Source organism: Sinocyclocheilus grahami, unplaced genomic scaffold (assembly GCF_001515645.1).
Source record: "Sinocyclocheilus grahami isolate Dianchi unplaced genomic scaffold, SAMN03320097.WGS_v1.1 scaffold2096.1, whole genome shotgun sequence".
Lineage (NCBI taxonomy): Eukaryota > Metazoa > Chordata > Actinopteri > Cypriniformes > Cyprinidae > Sinocyclocheilus > Sinocyclocheilus grahami.
The window spans coordinates 28,871-43,930 of NW_015507275.1; the positions used below are offsets into that span (position 1 = coordinate 28,871).

The 15,060-nt window shown below is 35.4% G+C and overlaps 1 protein-coding gene across 1 annotated transcript; it reads right to left on the reverse strand.

The window, feature by feature from the left end:
- On the reverse strand, nucleotides 1-14,562 carry LOC107574025 (titin-like). The gene is made up of 8 exons (XM_016260497.1): nucleotides 14,238-14,562; nucleotides 13,479-13,627; nucleotides 3,973-4,114; nucleotides 3,305-3,628; nucleotides 2,015-2,317; nucleotides 1,366-1,488; nucleotides 1,177-1,244; nucleotides 1-895 (listed from the first exon to the last, which is right to left on the reverse strand). The coding sequence occupies exons 1-8, from the start codon at nucleotides 14,524-14,526 to the stop codon at nucleotides 848-850; spliced, it is 1,446 nt and encodes a 481-aa protein (XP_016115983.1). The 5' UTR covers nucleotides 14,527-14,562; the 3' UTR covers nucleotides 1-847.
- Nucleotides 14,563-15,060: the final 498 nt, after the last annotated feature.

Below are 15,060 nucleotides of genomic sequence, written 5' to 3' on the forward strand. Positions count from 1 at the left end.
AAAAAAAACTTAAATCTGATTAAACCACATTTGGAGGGGGTTTATGCAATCGTGTCTCAGTCCTGATGCTCTGGCTGCTCAAATCAGATCTTGTGCATCACTATTAACGTGACACACAATTATATCGTCTAAACTGCTGATGGAAATGACATATGACACCCACTCCTAAAGTGTTACAAAATATATAAAAACATACAAAATAATATTGTGAAATGTGGAGTGAAATGAAAATTTACATATTTACAAAAACTACCTCACTAATCTGAAAATAATCTTTAACTTTAGCTGCTCCTAAATTAAATGTAATGAAACACATATAAGGGGAAAACACCAGTGTTATCAAAGTGACATCGGTGGTGCTTCTCATTTCTTATTTGTGCATCCTCATTTCCTTTCCTCGCATCTTAGCTCTACCCCCCTTAGGATATGAGGGAAGGATACAAGTAAAGGAAATGAGGACGGAGGAATCATGAACATTGGAATATTCTTGTCCACTCAAGTGTCACTTAAAGCGTCACCATCTGCCCTTATGTTGTTGAAGTTCGTTATTTAAGGCATTCATAATCAATAATAATAAAGCAAGATGCCCCGTGGAAATATATGACATGTATGGTTTATTTAAACTGCAAAGGTAAAATATAAATGTAAATTATTACAACATATGTGAAGGAGGAGGAGCATTTATATGTGCGTCATTTTTTGCCCAAAAAAGACTTCCGCATAGGATACACCTGTGTTTCCTCGCTCATGACTCCTCAGGAAGCCTCCTCGATCCTCAATCCTCGATCCTCGTGGTGCAATTAGAGAATTGAAATGTCCTACAAGATGGCTGAGCTTGATCGGTCTTTCATGTCTTAACAGTTGAATATTCTGTTTGATCTGCTGCAATGACATCCTGCAAGGAAACATCACAATCAAAAATAAAATCGAGTAGGTTCAAACACACTGAATTATAAAAGTGAAGGACAGAAAAATTTAAAACAGCAGCTCTATTTCCCACAGTTGAGCAGAATGACTGAAGAAAACCTTTCAGCGTCATTACATCAGAGAGAAACAGAGCAGTGTGATAGCATATTCTCAGACACATACACAACAGACTTCAGGTATTTAAAGAAGCTGAGGGTGTTTACACATGCACAAAAGGCAGAGTTCACACAGAAATACAATATATCTTACCATACTGTTAACCTGATATGCACAGAATGTTGTATCAGCATAAAGTATCTCTTCCTCTTGAGCCTTAACTGTTTTAATAATAATCACACATTTAATAAACTTAACTACATTTAACAAACCTTTTCTATTATATATACTGTATATATGTATATATATATATATATTTTTTTTTTGCATGTCAATACTTGCCTTCTTTTTCCGATTGTTTACACTTTCTGTGGCAGTACATCAAACCTACAACTACAGCTATGAACACCAGCAGGAGCGCTATAACAACTATTGAAATGTTGAGACGTGAACCCTCTTCCCATTCTGTAATGCACAGAAAAGAGACAATAGTGTAATCTTAATAGTTTATTCTTTAAAAATAAGTCATTATGGTGATAGAATCTATTACATTACTATAACATTTTACCTAAGCATTTAATATAAGTAAAGCACTTTAATATTTTAACATTTAAACTGGGTCTTTACTTTATCACTCCCAACATGTCTGATATTTTGCAGAATTTACAATTACTGAAGAAATTATTTGATGCACTTGTTTTTATTTTTTTTTACTTTGTTAAAGTATTTCCTTTTGAAACAGGATTTAGGGTGGGACAAAAGGCATAAACTGCAAGCAGGCTTTCATTTAACAGAAATGTCACACCTTGACTGGCTAGACAAATACTTGTATATGATCATATCTGCTAACAATGAACTGTCAATATGTAAATAACATTACAGATGAGAGAACACCTCAAAGCACATAGACGTTTAGACTATAGACAGCACATAGCACATATACTATTTTTATTAATTTAACACAATTAGAGGAAAAGAGATAATGTGATACCTGGACATGGCTGACAGAGTTGACTGATGTTGATGTTGTGTTGAGTCTGGTTGCTGATGGGATTGTTGAGCACACAGCTGTAGGTGTTTTTCTCCTGATATTCCACCTCCAGAGGTAGAGAGAGACTGATGCTGAGATCAGACACACTGATGCTGGACAATAAACTGTTTCCTTTGTACCAGGAGAGACTCACATCAGTCACATTCAACACTGAACACAGCAGTGAACAATTCTGACCTGATGATCCTGATGATGAAGAACATTTTGAAGAGTCTCTGGTGATGACAGGAACAGGAAGAGCAGCTGAAAAAACATTACAAATAAAAAAGTTGTTCAGCAAAAACAATTGAACAGAAAAACTCTGCCTTTGCTACCCATATTTGTGTTTATTTTTTTGTTTGTGTTTGTTTTTTCTTTGACTTCTGATGCTTTCAAAATGTAACAGACATTGGTGATGATGCCAGTTATATTTGCATACTAAACTGACTTTTCATTCTTACACCAATTTAACCATCGAAACTATAACAATAAAATTCTCTTTCTCTTTCTAAATGTGGCTTTACAGATTTTTCTTACTATTATTGTACGTAAAACTTCAACACTATTGTCTTTCTTCCTTCTATTCTTACGTATTTCCATCAGGAAATATAAATCATTACATCAGAGAGAAACAGAGCAGTGTGATAGCATATTCTCAGACACATACACAACAGACTTCAGGTATTTAAAGAAGCTGAGGGTGTTTACACATGCACAAAAGGCAGAGTTCACACAGAAATACAATATATCTTACCATACTCTTAACCTGATATGCACAGAATGTTGTATCAGCATAAAGTATCTCTTCCTCTTGATTTTGTTTGTGTTTGTTTTTTCTTTGACTTCTGATGCTTTCAAAATGTAACAGACATTGGTGATGATGCCAGTTATATTTGCATACTAAACTGACTTTTCATTCTTACACCAATTTAACCATCGAAACTATAACAATAAAATTCTCTTTCTCTTTCTAAATGTGGCTTTACAGATTTTTCTTACTATTATTGTACGTAAAACTTCAACACTATTGTCTTTCTTCCTTCTATTCTTACGTATTTCCATCAGGAAATATAAAACAATAGCCATTATGAGAGAACTGCCTTGCAAAACAGGGTGTAGAAAATAAGTTTCACTCACACTTTGGTTTGTCATTAAATGCTTATAAATCACAGATGAATCTGAAGAAAAAATGTTTTAATTTTGAGAATCATCACAGTCTGGATCATCATGGGCAGGACACCAGTTACTCACCATAGACAGTAACATTGAACCTCTTGTTTGAAGTTCCTCTGTTGTTGATGATCTGTAGTTTATAAAGTCCAGTGTGTTCAGTTCTGATGTTTCTGATGGTCAGAGATCCAGTTTGATTGTCCATCTGGAGTCTTTTCTCAAATATTGTATCAGTGGCATCTATATAGATGTTCTGTCTGTGGATTTCAGCTATTCGCCTCTCTTGAGGTCCAAACATCCACAGCATCTGATCATCTCTCTGCATTTTAACATCAGTGTTTAGAGTGACAGAATCTCCCTCCAGCACTGATACTGACTTTATTACATCTGTATCAGCAAACACACCTGGAGAAAAACAGTTTATATAGCAAATGAAAAACCTGTTTAAGTTCAAACAGAATATTAATGAGGAAGATCCACCAGGACAAATGTTATTGCTCTTAAGGCAAGACACTTCAGGCAAAAAAAACGTACATGCATCAGATTTTACAGTTTTATATTCCGAAGGTTTATTATTATTATTATTCCTTTTTTCCGGCAAGAATTCTGAACCTTGCATTATTCAATATTCAGATTTTTTTGTTGTAGAAATGTATGCAATTGAGTTCATATTTAATTAGATGATGCCTTATTTGCATATAACATTCCAGAGAAATTGTAATACAAAAAAAAAGTATGTTATAACGTACCAGTCGATAGGAAAAGACACAGACAGAAGAACGATGCGCTGTGAATCATTTTTCTTAACCTCTTCATAAACACCCAACAATATGCTAAACATGACGCGAAAGCTGAGTGCGTGTGAAAAACAAATTCATCGAGGTCCTCTGCTTACAAAAAGAATGTCCATTCTCAGATGAAGCTAACGTGTTCCGTCACCTCTTCAGCAACAACGTCCAAGAATTAAAAAAACGTTTACTAGCGAGAAATAATCCAATTAGGCTTTATGAAGATTGTTCCATTAGGTTTGAATGTTCGGTTCTGAAAAAGGAAAGTCAGCATTACGCTACACTTACACCCCTCCCTCTCTCTCTTTACCCCTGGTTTATAGTAATCAGCATCTTCGTCTCTACTAGTACAAACAGCGCTAAGTTCTCTACTACAAATAAACTTTTTAAAAAGTTTAGTGCGAATCTCTCTCTTAATTCCTAATCTTTAAAAGTATTTTTTTTTAAATGAATAGTTTTAATATTTATTTGTCGTTTTGTAAAATAGTTTTGCCAAATAATAATAAAAATAGTAATAATAATAATAATAATAATAATTGACCATACTTGCTTCCACATCAATGCTTAAATCAATGCTTTCTTTCTCAATAAAAATGAAGCAGCTGATCAGTGTAGGGTTATAGAGTTCATCCATAAGTCTGATCGTCTTTTGTTTGCATCCCTGCTGCTGAGTTGAATCATTTATTAAGGGCCCGTCAATTCCATTTATTTTTATAGCATTATTGACCTTATTTATTGGCCCAGATCCAAGAACAGTGCTTAAAATGTTTGTGCCAGTGGAATTTTGAGATGCACATGTTGATAAAGAAAAACCCTTGAGAGGAGCCATGTTTTATCTGGGAAGCTCTCCTCCTGCTACACTGTAAAAAATGACCGTGAATTTAACGGTAAAAGACTGTAAAAATGCTACAGTAAAAGCCTGTTAAATGGTTAACGGTAAATTCCCCTACTATATACGGTGAAAAACTGTACTGGACATTACATGTATTGGACATCAATTTTACGGTAGTATACCGTTTTTGGAAGCGAAAAATACCGTATAATTTACAATGAATAACCGTAAATTGACATTCCCAGAATTCCCTGCGTTACATTTAAAATGTTATGTTTTTTTGTTGAAATAACTATGTTTCTTCTTAGTTTTGTCTTATCAGTTTTGTATGGGTTGTGTGTTACACCTAATGTTGTTAAATGAATGTTTATTGCATTATTTCAGTTTCATGTGTGTTACCATGATGGTGTTTGGTGTTTGTATGAATGACACTGTGCACCTTCTATATATGTTATTATCTAAAAGCTGCTTGTGATGGGCTTTGGTTCATCATGTGACTGTCTCATCACCACCTGCATTTGGTGGTTATCAGTGTATTACAAAGGTACAAAACAGATTTCAGTACTTCAATAGGTTGGTATATTAACATTATATCAAATTAAATTACGATATTTAACTGTAAATTTAAGTTAAAACCGTAAAACCTAAAACGTTGCTACTGTATTTTTTACGGTAAAATTCCCGGTAACCACAGCTGCCGGTTTTTTACCGTAAATTTTACGGATTTTTTTTTTATACAGTGTACACACATAAACACATTTATGCAAGGCATGCACATTTTCAGCAATGGACTTTGCTAGTTTCTTCTGAAAATGACAGCTATGTGTGTGATCCCTGCAGGATTGGTTGCCAGATGGAAGATCATGTTTGGCGGATCGTGTAGCACAAACCTTTAAAAGGTCTGTAGACAGGGTATTCATTTTAATGTTGGCCCTCTTGGCGTGAAGAGCTCCATGGATTCTCCTCCCATCGACAGATCCAAATTGTAGTGTATCTAACGCATGTTTGATACAGATGTGTCCTGTTCATGTTCAGAGTTGCTACAGACATTATTAGATACATATAATGATGTATAATAATGTGTAGAGGGATGACCTGACGTTTATTTTTGGATTAGTTTGTGATTTAATTTTTTTTTGTCAGGTAGTTCGAGAGGTACTTTGTACTTTTGTATTTTTGTTTCATTTAATCAATTTACTTATATTTGATGACTTCTTTTGTTGGTTATTTTTGCCTTTGGTCCCCATGAAGTCATGGCAGCTTAAAATAATGAATAGCGAACATCTCATGTTACGTTCTTTTTCTCTTTTTCTAGGATGGGACATAACAATGCACCTGTGTCTGTGAGAGTCTAAGTGAACCAACATGCAATTTGCAATGCAAACCACAGAGTTTACATAACATCAGGAAGCTTTCAGGTAATCACACAGAAATTCAGCCAATGTTCACTGTGTACATACATACTGCATGAACAGAGGAAAATGGTAGTATGCTATTTCACACAGCACTAATGCATGACCCCTAAACCACCGAGAAGCTGTAACAGCCTTGTTCCTCTCAGTTAACCTCTAGAAGTTTTTTTTCTTCTGTTGACACCTTGGTTTCTGGTAGGCCACCATTTCCTTTTCAGCTAAAGCTCAACATCCTTGTCAACTTTCTCATCGGATGGTTAAGGTTAAACATATTTGCAATACTTTGAAAAATCATAACTGTGGAGAATATGAATCAAAATATGTTTATTAATGTAGCATCCTTTTTAAGACATCAGCTCAGTTTTGAAACATTAAACAACAGGAAACCAAATTTTATTACACTTACAATGCTTCTTATTACTTTTATTTCAATCGTTTACATATTTAATTGTGGAAATGCAATTTGTGGCCAAACAATGAAATATGTTTATAATCTGTTTTCTGGGTCTTTCAAACTCAAACTAATGCCACCATCAGGTCAAAAAGTTTCTTGCTATTTACTTTTTTAGTTTTGAAGCATGATGCTTTTCCCCAAGCTCCAGATCTTAATGACAAGCTACATTCAACACAATACAATTTTAACTGTTTTGATCCTATACTGATCAAATGGGTGTTATTTATCTAGAATAATGATGGTGAAGCTGAAGAGAAACACTAAAGAGAAGCATTCCTTTGTAAATGTCTCTAAACACTACTCTCATTTCAAGCTGATCTTTTACCTGTACCTGTATTTAAAGTATGTATTCCAGTTCTCTGAACCGTTCTCACTACATTTGTTCTCAGTGAAGCACAAAGGGTGGTAAGGGAGTTTCACAAGAGCTTGAGCAAAGCACTCGCTGTGGCCACAAATACACCTTATACACACTAACACTCAAGTGCACTCTTGTGTGTCCAATAATAGGTATACGCCAAAACACCTGCTGCTGCATTCAACAACAGCAACAAAAACGCTTGAGACCCCACACTGACCTAAATAGTTCTGACCACAGGTATCATTTTGAATCTAACACCGAGCTGCTAGTAAAGGCACAAAACATCTCATGTTCATTCTGCATTTCAAAAATGGCCCTTGTGCACAACTTCTTCAGTGCAAAACAATTTTGTGACAAACATGACAACTTTAATGCCATTTCCAATGGCTATATACAGTTAATACTGTAGTGGCAATGCTACAGTAACTGCATATGTTTGGTTTACAAAACTTTGTGGTTTTAAAGCTCTTTGCACACTGATACAGTTTTAAAGGCACAGAATGTAAAATCATAAAGATGCCCTTGCATCTTTCTCTCATGCAAAAATGATATAGAGTAAATTATGCAGAATCAGATTTTGATCTCTAGACAGTCTATAGTCTATACTAAAAAAACTGCTCTGGAAAGGCATGGCCTGCTATTGTGGTCAGGTTTTTATATGTGCACCTTGTGATTGTATGATGCAAGTCCTGCTGAACCACAATTTCTCAGATAAAATAATTCAGTGCATTTTGCTTTGGTTTAACCAAGTTTTCTAATAAAGTTTTTCTTATGCTCAAATAGCATTATAAAGCTTGTATTTCAGGTTGGTCCAGGCAATGTGCGTGTGTGCTTTTCTAGGCACACATCTCAGGGCACTTTTTGTTTTTATGCAAACCAGAACTTCTAAAGGCAGCTGCTGTGACGTGATGGCTTTATCAATTGGCAGTTGGCTTTTATTTAGGTACTTTCTCGCATTCATAGTACAATAGCTGTGTCCCAATTCAGAGGCTGCATCCTTCAAAGGCCGCAAAGGTCGAACCACATGTTGTTGAATCCTTTTTCATGATACATAAAAAAAAAATAATAATAAAAAAGTTGTATGTAGCTTTACACACTATGTAGCTTTACACTTATCAAATAAATCATTCAGAGAATTAATTAGCTCTTATTTTAATAGTTGCATATCTAGTCTGTCCTGCAAACAGTTGTAATTTCCTACATCAGCTCCATCATCTATGATCTACTTCCTCTCTGTATGAGTTTAAAGTTACTCTTCCCCCACATCCCATATCCTACATAAAGCCACCAGAGCTTGAACCACAATCAAGATAACAGAGAAACACAGGTCAATCACATAACCATTACATAACGGAACTTAATATATTTATGTCCCTTTATGCACACACTCACGCATAACATCTGCTGATTGGAAAATAAAAACAGTATTACGGAATATTTTGTGATGTCAATTTTTCTCACCAATCACTGACGAGGAGGAGAAGCATTTAAATGTAACCCTGCTAGCTAATGCGTAATGTTGATATCAATCTCTCATGGCAGCTGAATCAGGATCCATGATGGGTCATGGTTTGACTTTGCAAAAATAGGGAAGCTTACTCTAGCAGTAGCAGTAGCCCGTCACTGCAGAACAAAGATCCAGGGGGCATGGTTGGATCCACATTTAGGGGGTGGAGATGGGTGGGTTTATGGATCAAGGGGTGGAGACGGGTAGGTTTAGGTATATGTAAGGTGGGAGGAGCTGGATCTGGATCCAACCTCGCCCCCTGGATCTTGTGTTCTGCAGTGAGGACCATCTCGAATTCTGCGCAAATTGATGTACTGCTTTGCTACACACTTTTCTTCTTTAGGCTGGTCTAGTGGTCTAACAATACTTTATCAATGTCAAAATGACTGAGATGACCAATCAAATCAAAGTAGGTGGGCTTTACTGTTCACAGAAGCAGAGAGTGAATTCAAAGCCACTGGAAGGCAAACCTGCAACCTTTAGCCAAAAAAGCGTAATGGCTAATGCTAACACTGCTGCTTTGGCGATGCGCAGGGAAAGAGACCAGAGGCCATATTTTTTTGAATGGATGTCAGTGAAGGAGAGGCTTCTCTATATTGAATAAACAGCTTTTGTGAGGAAACAGCTTTTCATTTAATAAATCGACAACCTGTTTGCTAATCTTCAACATATTTTACACTAAACAATATTTTCATTTTTATTCCAACTATATGTAGATTTTACCTTGATAAAAAAATATATTTTTTAAGAGAAGGCAGTAAGAAATGTCGCGACAGGTAGATCTCTCTCCAGCAAATGGGTTGTTAAATAAATAACAAACAGTTAATTTAGCTGAAAAACATAATGCATGGAACAGTTTTGCTGTAACTGACTGTTGCTAGCTGTCGTAAGACAGTTTTTACAATACAAATTTTAACTGACAGTAATACCCAGTGATGCAAACTACTTGACTTTTTTCTCAGTTATGGCCGTTTTGAAATTAAAATATGTTTTTTTATGGTTATTTACACAGGGTCGGATTTAGTAATTTGGGGGCCCCAGGCAAAATATAGAAATGGGGCCCTATACATTTGCACGCATTTACCTAAAGATCAACTTTGAGGTTCCTTTTTCGTTGTGTTGCTTGTGGTGCACAATAGTTGTGTACAACGTTTCTACATTTGTCATGTACATGGCTTTTTTTCATGTTGTAGACCACGAAATAGCAATAGATTTACAGTTGAGATAAAATAATAAAAATGATAAACCCTTTTTTAAAGAAAAGGGATGAGTCAGAAGTATAAATGCTTAGTTCTTTCTATTCGTGGTTGCAGTTCAGAACCAAATCCTCCTTAAAAGCACAATGGATTGTGGCTTTGTGACTTATTCTATTGTCACATGCTATTTAGGATGAGATGCACATTGTTTATAGTTTAAAGCTCTGGCTCCCTCTAGTGTCACTGACTTGAATTCCCCACGCTTTACAACTCCAGAGTCGACATAAGCACAGAGGCAAGGTTCTTTTATGAATTAGTCAAGTAATTACTGTGTAAGTTCACAATGACATCTTTCTTTAGAACATGACACAATTTTTTGGGGCTAAAGTCATCAGTAAACAGTGAAATACTTTTTTTAGATACTTTTTGTCATGGCAAAATTATTTTTATTAAGGCAACACTGATATAATAACATAAACACATGGTCAGTGCTGTTTTAGATCGTTTAATACATGAATGTAGAATGTAGATAACAAAGGTTTTGTTTACATTGTATTACTACTTTACCTGTGAGACTAGTACAGTATTAGTATGTCAAGATCAGTAGGGGACACATTACAGAAAACAGTATTTAGTATTTACTTTTTCTTTTTCTATACTGAAAAAGTGCTGTGGAACACAACTTTTTCTGATGAGCTCAGAGCTAAAAATGTAAAATACAGTGGAAAATTCCCAGTATTAGTTGCACAAACATGTCCTGTCTGACAAGCTGAACAACTAACAGCAGACAAGTAAAAGCTTGTCGGATAGGGTTGGATTTAAATGGGCGCCAAACATTCAGGATCTAATCTGTGAAAAAGGAATGTCTATATAAGAACTGAAGACAGTTAACTGTTAAAATTCCCATTCAGGTGCTTCAAAAGGTTCTTCAAGCGATGCCATAGAAGAACCATTTTTGGTTCCACAAAGAACCATTCAGTCAAAGGTTTTTTAAAGAACTATCTCTTTCTTACCTTTTTATAATCTGAAGAACCTTCTTTCTCCACAAAGTACCTTTTGTGAAACAGAAAGGTTCTTCAGATGTTAAAGGTTCTTTATGGAACCATTTAGACAAAAAGGTTCTTCTATGGCATCGTGAAGCACCTTTATTTTTAAGAGTGTAGATGTGGCGTTCATGGGGACTCCTGTGAACAACATGTGAGCCAATCACAGTGCTGTAAATGTCATCTGACTAATCTTTCTGGAGTTGCAGGAAAGAAAAAATCCTTACAATGTTGATTGGCTGATGGCACCACAAGAACACAGAAGGTCCAAAATATTTTAGTAGAATGTGCAGAAAAACTGTTCATGTAAATTTGACTTTCATCTCCTTAGAAGTGCGGGTACAATAATACAAAATAGGCATTATAATACAAAGGTATAAATGCAGTATAAATGTATAATACATTTCAGAAATGTTCAGAACTTATCCAAAAATCTAAATAAAATATTTAAAAACAATATAGAAAATGTATACAAAATATTGTAAAAAATATATATTTTGTACACCAATAATAGAAAAAAGTATACCAGAGTTAGTACATTTATAAAAGAGCTGATAGTAGAAAAAAATACAGAAAATAGGTTTTGTTTAGACGTCAGTGTCTACTGAGAATGTTTAACAGGGTATAAGAGAAAGATTCCAGCAACAGAGCTGAACTTGCATGAATATGTCTTGTCTAACAGCTGACTGCAGAACAAGTGTCGTCAAACACTGAAGTTCCAATGTAATATTACGTATAAACTATTAAATAATATCTATGAGATTTTAGGGATGACCACTCATTTAAACAGTTATACGGAGTTACTCAGATGAGTGGAGATTATTCAGAAATATTTGACTGCTGAATCCCAACTGACCAATCAATATCAAATATTCCAGAGAAATGAATAATACATACATAGGATGTTAATCGATCCTGATATAGTGATAAAATACTGATGACACTGAAACACTAGGCTTCAATCACTCACATTCGGAACTGTGAAGCATTTGTCACTCTCAGAAAATCTGCCCTTAAAAGATGCACTTTGAGATCATTGACCCTGAAATACTTGAAAATGACTTTTTCATGCCAGTTTCATATTAGTCACCAAAATGCTAATACACTGATCCTGTCATTTTGCATTAACACTCGAGTATATGATGTGGTGTTCTTCATCCGGTTTCTGAAAGAAATCAAAACATGAACGTTAGGAATTAAAACTAAAACAACAAAAATATTGTGTATGTGTATGTGTATATAAGTAGTGTTTGTGTGTCTACAACGGTCTGGTAATGTTCTTGTAATCCTTCTTGACTATAAACACTATAAATCGGCTCAAGGACAACGGTTGAATACAAAGACAATTACAAGCACAGGACATTATAGCAAAAGCATGGTGTTTTATTTGATTGTTTTAAATAACTTTCTTAAATACTGGCAAGTTGTACATGCACAATTTCTACCACAAAGGGGAGACTTTAAACAGAGCTTTGCTTTTGGCTTTTGAAGGACATTGTGGTGCTTTTGGGTGTTTTAGAAACACTGTTCATTGTTAATCCCTTGTAGAGCTGCAAGGAAAGCACTGCATTTCCTGCATTAGATTCAGCTGCCATTGAATAATCAGGGTTTATAATAAATGCTTTTGTGATCTGATGACTGTGCATCACTGTCTGTGTGTCTGTTACAGATGCCTGTGGCTTTTCAGAGGCATAATCATGGTATTCAGAAAAATGTCAACCTCCACCCTTCCTAAACTGAACTAGCTCTGAGAAATAAGAACACTTTTTGGTATAATGTGCTTTCTCAAGTTGATGTTGCACAGTGCCTTGGGGATGGTATCAGGTACAACTGAAGCCTAAGCAGAAAAAGAACAAGCACAAGCAGGTATTAAGCTAAAAATAAGCACAAACACTGACAGCAGCACAGGATGGCACATTTTCTGCTTTGTCACATGTGCAAGCGCATGTGTTTCTCTCGGCCTCTGTGGTTTCTGCAGACAGATTCACTGCACACTGCAATACAGTGTCTTACCGTACTGTGAGCACTACGTGCACAAAATGTTGTTTCGGCATAAAGTACCTCTTCCTCACAAGTCTGGACTGTTTTAATGATAATGTCACATTGTTCAAATAAGTCTGAAATGGTGTTTAAAAACAGATATTGTGGCACATCTTTTAAAATCTTGATTTTGTCCCAGAATGCTCATATTATTTGATGAAAAGGGTAATACTTGCCTTCTGGTGTTGCTTGTTTGCATTTCCTGCGGTGAAAACATACCGCCCCCACAACTACAGCCAAGACCAGCACCACCACTATACTAACTGATAATCCCAATGACTGTAACTGCGGGAGCTCTGTAATGAACAATAGAATGATAATAATTATGAGTCCTGAAGTGTCTGATTTCAATCAGGACATTGTTGCCATAGCTCTCAACGCACTTAACATGGCTTTGAACAGACAAGGTTGGAAAGCATGAAGAATATAATTTTTTTTAAACTCTTAATATCACCTCTGACTTACCAATACATGTCTGACAGAGTTGACTGATGTCCAGATGTTTGGTCTGGTTGCTGATGGGATTGTTGAGCACACAGCTGTAGGTGTTTTTATCTTGATATTCCACCTCCAGAGGTAGAGAGAGACTGATGCTGAGATCAGACACACTGATGCTGGACAATAAACTGTTTCCTTTGTACCAGGAGAGAGTCACATCACTCACATTCAACACTGAACACAGCAGTGAACATCTGGACACTGATGATCTTTCAGATGATGATGATGAAGAACAGTTTGAAGTGCCTCTAGTGATGACAGGAATGGGTAGAGGAGCTGGAAATATCAGAGAATAGCCCCAAAAGGGACATGGTAATAGTAAATAAATGCTTTTGCATTTACTTTCAAAAGTTTTGCGTTCCCTCAAGAAGGTTTGTGTTCACTCACAAAACGTCTATGATGGAAATAATATGTGGTGGGAGGAAGAACTATATTACAGTAGCGAGTGAATGGAGATTTTCTGTTCCATACCATGGTTCTATTATTATATATATACATTCTAGCAAAATCATCTCATTTAATCAATTTGTCTGAAAAATGGAAAACTTGAAAAATAATGAAAATTTGTCCTTAATATTTTATATAGTATCAGATTTCAAAAAGTAATAAGGCACTGGTGGCTGTGTATCGTAAGCTGGTCATTATGCCATTTTGCTGCCAATTAGCCTTGACAATATTCACAATACAGCAAAACCTCTCATACCTTAAGATAGATTTCACCATTTGTAAAATGTCATGTTACTTTATATATATGGATTCTATATTATACATAAGCATATTTAATTTCTCCAATTATAAAACAAACATGTACTATCAATGACAAATCTACTGATATATTTCTGCCATCTTGATTGCTTAATTTCATTAAACATTTAATTTTACTCACCATAGACAGCAACTGAAAAACGCTTGTATGTGACCCCTCCTTTGATAATTGTTAGTTTATAAAGTCCAGAGTGTTCAGTTCTGATGTTCCTGATGGTCAGAGCTCCAGTTCGACTGTCCATCTGCAGTCTGTCTCCAAATGTCTCATTACTTTCATACATATCAAAGACCTGCTTATGGATTTCAGCTATACGAGTATCTGAATTATTGATTTGAAACAACCACAGTATGTGATCATTTTTCTGTACTTCAGTGACATCCGTGTTTAAAGTGACAGAATCTCCTTCCATAACTGATAACTTTATTTCATCCGTTTTAACATCAAACAGACCTAAAACACAGAGAAACATTTTTGATTATTTATTTATTTACAATTTTAGAGAAAACTGCATGGCAAGCCAACAATTCCAATAAAAAAGACTTGTTCATTAACTTATACAGGCCTACGTGCCCAATACCGTTATAAAAAAAACTTATTTTTATGTTTGACTCTACAATATTAGAACTCACTTTTCCTTAAATTAACTGCAGTTGGCTCTTTAGTCTTTCAGACAGGATTGTCTTCCAGATTTTGAGCTGAACATATTCTAACATGTCGACATGAGCATGTTTATTTGTTTATTTATTTATTATTTATTTATTTTGCCTGGGGGCTGCTTTTTGTTGGTTGGAAGCTCAGAGTTTACTACTAGGCCTATTTCGCATTTAGGCTACTCCACCCTTAGTAATATGGAAAATACCGAAATAAAGAATGTAGGCTATTTAATGCGTGAAAAGATAAAAAATAGCAACTTTGTGAAAAACTAGGAGTGAAACACTAGGCT